The 9,850-nt window shown below is 36.6% G+C and overlaps 1 protein-coding gene and 1 long non-coding RNA gene across 2 annotated transcripts; one reads left to right on the forward strand and one right to left on the reverse strand.

The window, feature by feature from the left end:
- Window positions 1-6,454: 6,454 nt before the first annotated feature.
- On the reverse strand, window positions 6,455-8,698 carry LOC124459691. Its single transcript, XR_006953728.1, has 4 exons — window positions 8,523-8,698; window positions 7,287-8,462; window positions 6,861-7,171; window positions 6,455-6,804 (listed from the first exon to the last, which is right to left on the reverse strand). It is a non-coding gene; the product is annotated as an uncharacterized LOC124459691 (long non-coding RNA).
- Window positions 8,699-8,822: 124 nt separating this feature from the next.
- LOC6649534 (gametocyte-specific factor 1 homolog) lies at window positions 8,823-9,592 on the forward strand. The gene is made up of 2 exons (XM_002071910.4): window positions 8,823-9,104; window positions 9,170-9,592. The coding sequence occupies exons 1-2, from the start codon at window positions 8,931-8,933 to the stop codon at window positions 9,500-9,502; spliced, it is 507 nt and encodes a 168-aa protein (XP_002071946.2). The 5' UTR covers window positions 8,823-8,930; the 3' UTR covers window positions 9,503-9,592.
- The last annotated feature ends 258 nt before the right edge of the window (window positions 9,593-9,850 follow it).

Consider the following 9,850-nt stretch of genomic DNA (forward strand, 5'->3'; position numbering starts at 1 on the left):
ATTTCAATTTGCTACGTTTCCTAGATTTAATCCCATGCCAATCCATTTTAATTAACCCTAGATCCCCAGCAAATTGTCACATTTTCGGTAAATCTTTGCAACATGCATAAATCATTCCCCCCTAAAACACAAAAAAAAAAATTGACCCAAAATTCAGAGATTTCCCCAATTCTAGTTCAAGCCAATCCCACGAAAAGAAAAAAAAAAAAACAAATGCGCTTATCAACTTTTGACATACATCTAAAAATTTTATTTGCCATTTTCTGTTGGCTGGTTTATTTACCTTTTATTTAATTAGCTAATTTCAAGTGACCCCAGCGCAAAATTTATTCACTAATTAGATGACATAAATATTTAAGCGGGTTTCTCGAAGGGCATTGGGAAAGACAAGTGCAAAGTGTATCTAACAGATACGCAGCTGAGCATAATACATATTTAATAGAGCCAAAGCGCAAGCATTTTTGGCATATTAAATTATTAAAATGGGATCCACCAACTACGAATTGCTGAGCCCATCCCCAATCTCCCCAATATTTTCCAAACCTATAAACATCTGCCTCCCGATGCGTATAAACTAAAGTAGGGGCAAATTGCTTTGCTGACATTAACAAACCTCACTACCTACCCACACTACCTCCCCTCACCCACACACACACACACACACACACGCACACAGAGAGTCATCGAAAAGGCAACTTAAAGATTTTGATCTATTGCCTGGTCTAAATCTCCCCCTCAGACCAAACAAATCCAATTTTAGGCGACAAAAACTAAGAGAAGACACAATACACAAAAAAATAAAATAAAACACAAAATGAAAATGAAAACGAAATCGAAATCGTCGCATCGATACAAAAGAAATTAAAAACAGCAACAAATTTCTCACGCTGCCTGCAGATACACACGTACACACACACACAAAAAAAACACAGAGACATATCCATAGAAAGATACAGACAGACTTCTTATATCTATCTAGATCTCGACCCCGAAATGACTTTCACCGTGGCCTGCGACTAGAATGGGAACGGGACCATCAACGAAGCTGCCTGGTATCTGTTCTATCCGTGCTATGAGTGTGTGTGTGTGTGTGTATGTGTGTGTGTGTGTTATATACATTTCACACCCTCAAAAATAGAAATTATCTTTGTGCATTTACGCAAGTTTTTAATGCTATTAGTTCCATCTTCCCCCAACCCCCAACACATAGCCCATACCATTTCCCTCTTTTTACCCCTGGCCAGGCATCTGAAGTGAACCAAATTGTCTATTTCTTTAGCTCTATGGCTTTAGATGGCTCTGGCTCTGGTTCTGTTTCTGTTTCTGGCTCTTTGCTTTCGCTCTGTGTGTCCTTTTGCCAGTGCCTTTTATTTCTATTCTATTTTCTATAGCATTTCCATTTCCATTTTGTGTGTTGCACTCAACAAACGCCGCTGCCTCGGCTGCTTCTGCTGTTCTGGACGCAATTTTGTTGGTAATAAATCACCTAAAGTCGACATTAAATCTTTTCTTCTTTTATTTTTTTTCTTTCCTTCTTGATTTTGTTTTTCCTTTTTTTTTCCCTCTCCTTCTGTTGATTCCTTTCTTCATTTCGCTGCTTTCGACTTTCACATTGCACATGTCTTGGGTATTATCATTACTGTGTAGCAGTCTTTAGAAGGGTCGTTGAGTCCTTTTGCTTTTGGTATTCTTTTTTTTTTTTTTTTATTTCTGATTTTTATTTTTATTTAAAATATATATAGAGATTTTTGGAAAATTTGAATTTCAATTGCAAACAGTCACACAGCGGTTGCAGACTGTCAAACAAAACAACAACAACAAGAAAAAAATGCTTATTAATTTCAATAGGCCACATTCAGTTGGCCAAGCCGAGCAGAAAATGAAACATTTCCGCCAGAGCATTCAGGAAGAATGGCAACAGCAACACATTAACACTTTACAAACAATGGCCAAAGTGGCATCCATCAACTGCAACAGCAGCAGGCAGGCCAGGCAGAACTCTCAGATTCTGATGCTGATTCCGATTCAAAATCAGTTTCAGAGAGCCACCCACCCCACATGGTTCGGTTTGGTTTGGTTTGGTTTTGGTCCATGGAGCCGTTTGCTTTTGCCTGTCACAGATCTGTCAGAGAAGCGAGACTGTGAACAATCGCAGGAAGTTCAAACAAAACACAATTCTCCACCTCCTCCATCACATCCTTCTCCTTCACGACCCTGGCTTTATATGCATTTGAATTAAAGTGCCTGGCCAACAAAAACAACAAACAATTTCGCGCTTGGCAAAGCAAATAAAAGGCAGGCGGCAAGGAGCAGCACCCAACCCAGAAGGAACCAAAAAAAGGCAAACAGAACATGCGTTAAACTAATAATTGTCAAAAAGTCAAAGTCAATTTGATATTTGGCAAATGCAACAACAACAACAACACAGCAGGAAAAGGAGTAGCACCAACAAGGGGTAGAGAGTTAAATGAAGAGAAGTGGCAGCTGGAGATGTGTCTTGGCAACAAAGGGGTAAGGATAAACCAGATATTTTCAAATTTATGTTGCCTTTTGGTGTTGATGTGGATGATGATGACGAGTTACGCGGCTCAATGTCAACTTCGACCACCACCAAAACCCGATGGGTTTGGGATGAATGGCTTAGTTTTTGCCCACCGCCCAAGCATTGTCAACTGTTTCCTTTTAGCTCTTTTGTTTGCCACCAATCTACCTACCCTACCATCATATAGAAATTTTTATATTCATCCATATTGGTGATCTCAATCAAATGTAGTTTGTTATGCATTTGCGATTCATGCGCTTTTGCTGCTTGTCTGTCAACAATTAGCACGCTATTCATCATGTCACTCGTCTCCAGCTATGCAGATCAAGGGTAGAGGCTGACCCCAGGATTCATACTCATTCTTATTCACACATCCATTTCCGGCTTCCTATATCGAAAATTGCCACTTTATCCTGTCACATGGCAGCGCTTGTTAATGTGGTTTTCAATTTTTGATCCTAGATTTGTGTAATGTTGGATAAGCTTATTTTTTCTATCCATAGATTGGCAATTTTTCTTTTGTAAATTATTGAATAATAATGACATAATTGGAGATATTTATTTACTTATTTATCAGTCTAAGAAGGTTTTCTTTTTTATAATGATCTATGTTTTTAGATCCTTGATGAAAAAATGTAAATTATTTTGCAACGTTTTGTAAATCAAATTTGTAGGAATTCTGTCTCGCTCTTAAAGTTATTAAAATTAAAGCAAAATTATCTCATTTATGGTTTATTATTATGGATTTTTTTGTTAATAACAATATGCCAATTTATTGACATGCTAAAGTGACAAAATTATGGCAAATATTTTTTCAAGGTGTGATATTTCGATTTAAAATATAAATATATGTGACATTTTCAATCTTTGTATAATTATATAAAATGCTTTTTCAACAGTTTTAAGGATTTTTGTAGCATAAAAAGGTTTGATTCGTTATTTTGTTTTATAAATGATATTAAACTGGATTGTGTGTCAATAACCCAATCAAGTTTTCAACAGAAACCCTTTAGACCCCCCCTTAAAAAAGAAAACTAATTTAAGACATTAGCTCATAATCGCCATAATGGCTATGGCATCTAATGTCCAAGGTCTAGATATTTCAACATTTAAAAGTCAAATGTGAAACTTTCTTGGCTCGATTGAGAATTTGGGATGAATTTGATTTTAAGTATTCAAGAGATAGAGAGAGAGAGAGAGAGGGACGGATTTGGGGGGGAATTCGTTACGGCTGTTAATGCCCCCCGACCTAACTAACCTTTTGTCTCTAATCCCAGCTAGCTGCCCAGGTGAACTTTTTGTCAATTTTATTTCTCTTTCTGAATTTTGCATTTCTTCGTTATGTTAATTAAAATGTGTACATATACACATACATATACAAAGTGGTTGTCGTTCGTGTTATTTTGCAAATTGAGTTTGTGTTTTTTTTTTTTTTGGCAAATGAAAAAATTTAACTAAAAAACATTTTGAACCAAAAAATGACTTTGATTTTATACTTTTCAAATGCGTCAGCAGGCAAAAATAGCTCAGGCAACATTTTGATTTTAATACCCTGCACGGAATAAAGTCTATAGGGTATATTAAGTTGGTTTGAAATTACAAGAACGATTATTATCAAAATATTCCATAAATATTGCACTAAAGACTTAAACTATTTGCCTTAATTCTTAATGTTTGCATTGAAATTCTTCGAATTTAAGTGATTTTAATCGGTTATTTAGTTTTAATTTAGGTTAAAAAGAACCCCAAATACAATTAGTTAATTAGAGGTTAGTCAGGAAGGATCTTAAGGTTAGAGCTTTTGATACTCTAAGAGTCTTCTTATTAATATTATTTCTTTAAATCAACTCTACAGTAACATATTAACGTCTAGACCTTAAGTTAGTTGGAAAATGAAGTGACTTCTTATTATGGAAGTCAATCTGTCCTACACGTAATTATAAGGGTCAATAGCTTTACAACTTTCTACACTCTAGAAAGATTATCAATGATCATTATAGGGATATATATCTTAAGGTTATACAAAAGATCAATGGAGAATTTTATCATTTAGACGCTCATCTCTCCTCTTTTTTCCTTCTACCCCTATAAAGTACAGGGTACCTTGTCGTTAATACACTAACTTACAGTGTGGGAATTTCTATTATTTTTTTTGTTATTTCACTTCTCAAAGGCTGCGACTTTGGTCCGCTTATTTTAATTTTGTTGGGATTAATTTAACAAAATAAAAAAAAAAAAAAAAAAAAGAGGAAAAAACAAAATATAGGAAAACAAAAAATAAGCATTTTAACTTAGTTTCGGAACTTTTGCAGCAGCTTCATTTAAATTTTTGATTGGCTACCCAAAGATCCAAAAAAAAACCAAAATACACAACAAATACGCGCCAAGCTGGTCGATCCGCCGGTCTGTGGCTAATGAGCAAATGGCGTTCATTGATCGCTTTAAATTAATCTTTTTTTAATTTCTCGGGGTTACAGATTAGATGCTGTCGAAGCAAAAGTTCAGCTCAGTTCAGTTTTGGCAGTAATGTAATTAATATGCAAATTACTCACACACACACACACACTCACTCACACAGATACATTTCAAATTTGTTTAAAAACACAAAACAAAAACTAACAAGAGATGAAGATGGACTTGGACTTGGTCCAAATGCGGTCACTCTTCATCGTCTCCATCTATCTCCCCCCTTTGCACGTGTGTCAACCAAAAGTTCAGCTTAACTAATTATCTATATATATATATATATTGGCCCCTCACAGGTAACAGTATTAGCCGATACACATACATATGTATGTAGATAGATAGTATGTATTGTAATCAAATTTGATTTAGTCGACTCGGCCGATATTTATTTACGAGCACTTGCCTTTGATTTTAGCTGGCCCAGCAAAAGCAGGAGCGAATCGCATAAATTTCCATGGCGCTAGCCACATTACCACGCACAGACCGTAACTCATTGGATGGCCACCACTTGGATATAGATGTATAGAGATATGTGGAGATATGTCGATGTGAATGTGGTTATGGCTATGGATATGAATGTGAATGTGACTGTGAATGGTGGTAAATGCCGCCGCCATCAAAGCCGTAAATATGTCTGATGGCTGCACTTTTTGGCATGTCGGCAGCTCATTGCGTATACAACTGCGAAACGCCCAGCATTTTGCACTAATGAAAATGGATCTCTTTCAACCTCTAGGGCCCAACTCAATTGAGTATGTGAATTTATGCTGTGGCGACAGGTGGGCAGGCAGGCAGATGCAACACTCACTCACTTACATTCTATAGACACACATAAGTTTGTTTAAAAGAAATCTCTCTAGTCATACTAATATAGACTTCTAAACTAAATACACTTCAATTTGCTAAATACTGCTAATGCTTTTTGTCTAGTTACATTCTTCAACTGACTTAAGTGCATTAAATTACCGACTAAGAGTAATTATTTGCAGTTAAAGTTTATTTAAAATGTGCTTAACTCATAAGACTCTGCTGTAAACATTTAGATAAGGTATCTAATTAACCGTTTTTGTTATCGAATTTTTTCATTTTTTTGATTAGGTAATTTGATTTTTTAATGCAGTACAGAATCTAAGTAGATTTTTCAATATTTACAAACGGTGTACTTTGCATTCTTTAGGCCCTTCCTATCCGGGATTGTATATTTGTTTTCTACTAAAAACCAAAGTGTAGATTATTTTTTATAAGTTAATTACATAATTAATTTATATAAAAGAGTAATAACACTGCAAAGTAATTACTAACAAACATTTCAAATTCTTGATATTTAAGTTTAATTATGAACGAAATGAAATGAAAGGAAAAAGTGATCAGAAAATGATAAACTAAAGATTGTTACAAAGCTAATTTTTGATTAATAATTTTGTTTATTTTGTTAACCGAAATAAACGTGATTCCGAAACCGTTTAACATCTGATTTACTTCCATCAATCAATTTGCACAATATCGATTGAATTTTTTTGAAAAAATCTCTATGAATTTAACTTGATTTTTTGCAGATCTCTCTCTATCTCTCCCTAACTCCTCGGCGGCGCATTGGTCGCCAAAAATCCACTCCAAGTTGGAGTCCCGTTCAGTATGTAGATTGCAATTTATTATGGCCAGGCAGTTTGTTGATTTTTCTTTACACCCAAATGCTGTCAGTTTTGTATGCGCATACTTTTCATGAAAATTGTTTTTCAAATAAATTTTCCACCCACACAGACCTCCTCCTCAATGGAGCGCCATACATCTTAATGCTGAGAGTGAGGCAACAAAAATGGAAACTATTGAACATTGGAAAAACATTTCTTACATTGATTACCGATCGACGGATTTCTATTTTGATTTTTTTTTTTTCTTCCACAATTTTGATTTTCTTCTAGTTGCTTGTGGCTTGTTTGTTTATTTAGACATAATGCGCGAATAGTTTCACTCACTAGTTGGATGAGGAGGAGGCCCCCAAAAAGGCTGGCAGAAGGCATTGACGGACTGAAGCTGTGGAGCCCAAGAATGAAAGAGTAGAGAATGAGGAATGAAGAGTGCTTTGATCTTTGGCCAGAGTGTAAAACGTTCGTCTGTGTGATTAATCAAATGTTTATACCGAATCTGGGCCAGAGGGATGGACTGCGAGTTGTTCATACGGAACGAACATACACCGAAAAAAAAACAAAAAAACAAAAAACAAAATTGAAACAAAAATATAATTAAATATTTATGTAGCAAAAAAATGTGTACGTACACTTGTCGGTGTTGGCTGTCAAAAAGTGACATTTCCCACATCAACGAACTGAGCAGACCGAACCAGTGGATGGATGGATGGATGGTTGGTTGGTTGGATGGATGGCGGAGGATAGAAGGAAGTAAAAGTGCCACGACTCGTACAACAATTTAACATTAATTCGCAGTCAAATAATGTTGCATTTTTTATGCGCAAATGTCGTCGTTGTCAAGTGCCAACAACGCAGGTCACAGGACGCACAGGATCGCGCTGAACCAATATACCAGCAGAAGGATAAGCAGAAAAGTAGCAAGTGAAGGGGAAGGGAAAGTGGTAGGAAGAAATGTTTTTTTTTGGGACTGACAAACAAAATGATACAGTAACGGATATATTAACGCATTGAGTGCTTTGCATTGAACAAACAAAAAAAAATAAGCTGATGAAGGAAAACTTGGAAACTTGCACCACCAAATACGCTTTTGCTGGTGGTTGGCCAAACCAGCCAGTTGTATTGCTCATCCAAGCAATCCGTAACCAGCAACAGCCTGAGAGAGCAGCGTCGGCGTCGAAGTTGGCGGCATCGTCAGTCGGCTGGCAAAATGTCAAATGTCAGAATTTGACATGCGTGTGACATATCAGTGGCAGCTTTTACATTAATCAAACTCCCTTTTTCTTCAGAGAAGACAAGAGAGAGAGACGACCAACATTGCCCGCCAACGATGACGAGAATGAGTCTGATCCGGAGCCGGAGCCCGAGACCGAAACCGAAACTGAATTTCAGAAACTCTGAAACTGAGTCTGAGCAACACAATTGACACATTGAATTAGGCACATGACGCCTTCTCTCCTCTTCTCTTCTTTGCTAAAAACAAATACATAAACCAAACCCAACCAGCCCAGGCACATCACTTTCACATCCATTCATTTTCCCCTCATTCCAAACTCTGTTTGAAGTGTTTTGCCATGCATTTTACTCCTATAATCTAATCATGTGAAACTTTTTTTTGGAAATTGCGGTTTTCGCTCGTTACGCTACTTATATTTGTTCCAAATCTAAGGTCCATGAAAATGCAGGGCAATCGGGCAACAAAAAAAGATGGAACAGGGTTTGGAATTGAACGATTGAAAGCAAGTTTCGGACGGATACATCCATTTCTGCTAATAGGATCATGTTGGTTTAGTCATCATTCGAAATTGCTATGAATGAGAGAATCTCATTTATTTAGTTCTTAAGATTGATCGCAAAATATTACTTACTTAAGGTAAAACCATAGTTTTTCTTACATGCCTTTTCATATTAAACATTTTGGTACATCTTGAATCTTCTTGAACAAAAGGTTTTCGATACATTTAAATTTGTCATTGTCATTTGACATTGACATCTAAATCGCCGCATGGGTAATGTAATGTTTTCAATTAGTTTGAGAGCCGATAAAATTATCAATATTAAAATCCATTTATCGATTTTTTTCCCAACAAATTTAACTTTTATTTCAATCATAGCAATTTGTTTTTCCTGTCAGTTTCTATGTACTACTTAATAAGAGTCGGATTCTATAAAATCTCAGTCGTTCAGGTGCTTTCGTCTCGACTACAACTGTGAAAAAAAAAGAAAAAAAAAAAGAAAAAGAATTACGGAAAAAAAAGGCGGCACTCCTTACGGCAATGTGTGGTTTTCGAATTAATAGTTTTGTTCAATGTCCCTTTGACACAGTTCACCGTATTTTGCCAACACGGTTAGTACTTCATTTGAATCGGTGTGCTCGCAATTATTCGGGACTCAAGATGGTGCGATGTCCTTTTGATATTACACATGTCGTGAGAGTCTCCGAAATGGAGGTAATTATAGAAATACCAAGTTAAACTCACTGATACTTTTATTTTCGAATTCTCGAATTATATAGGCTCACGTGGCTACGTGTCCAAGCCGGAAAATAGAAGAATTGGAGGTCGATCAACTGCCACGCGCACCAGATCCTTCGAAAAAGGAAACATCTGAGAACTTATGGGATGACGAGCCTGAAGTTCCTGCCTATGATCCGTCACTTTATTGCGCCGCAAACCCTGTGGTACGTACCCTTTATGGTGCTACTGCTTCGGAACGTCGTGAATTCCGGGAACAAGAACGCGCTCGTTTTCGTGCTTTCCGTAAGGCTTCTAAATCAGCAGGATCGCTTGAAAATACCAAGTCCCATGCAGCAGCCACTAACGAGGATGAAGAGATGGATGAAAAGTAGGCAAACAACCTGGAAAACTTATAATGATTGACATCACTTGAGTTTCTTCAGTAATAAAATGCTCGCTGCTGTCTACAAGTAAAAAACCAATTTGTTGCCAATTGGAGTCTTTCATTGGTCCTTGCTGGAATGGGCCTCAACTCTTTTCAGATCATAAGGCTGCAAGGTAGTTTTGATATATTCCTCGCGTGAATAGTTAAATAGCTTTCAGTCGGAGTTCGTTGTCAAGTCTGAAGCCCATTTTGGATTCTGTTAGAACTGGCTAATGGTCTCCCTTATCTCTTATAGTGGCCCTTTAATGTCTCGCTTTGTATTCATTAGACCGTCAAGTCAGTTTAAGGTTGATCA

Source organism: Drosophila willistoni, chromosome 3R (assembly GCF_018902025.1).
Source record: "Drosophila willistoni isolate 14030-0811.24 chromosome 3R, UCI_dwil_1.1, whole genome shotgun sequence".
In the NCBI taxonomy this organism is placed as follows: Eukaryota; Metazoa; Arthropoda; class Insecta; order Diptera; family Drosophilidae; genus Drosophila; species Drosophila willistoni.

Coding starts and splice junctions, on each gene's coding strand:
- LOC6649534 (XM_002071910.4), top strand. CDS start 8,931: ATGTGTGGTTTTCGAATTAATAGTTTTGTTCAATGTCCCTTTGACACA. Junction 9,105..9,169: donor TGAGAGTCTCCGAAATGGAG/GTAATTATAGAA, acceptor CGAATTATATAG/GCTCACGTGGCTACGTGTCC.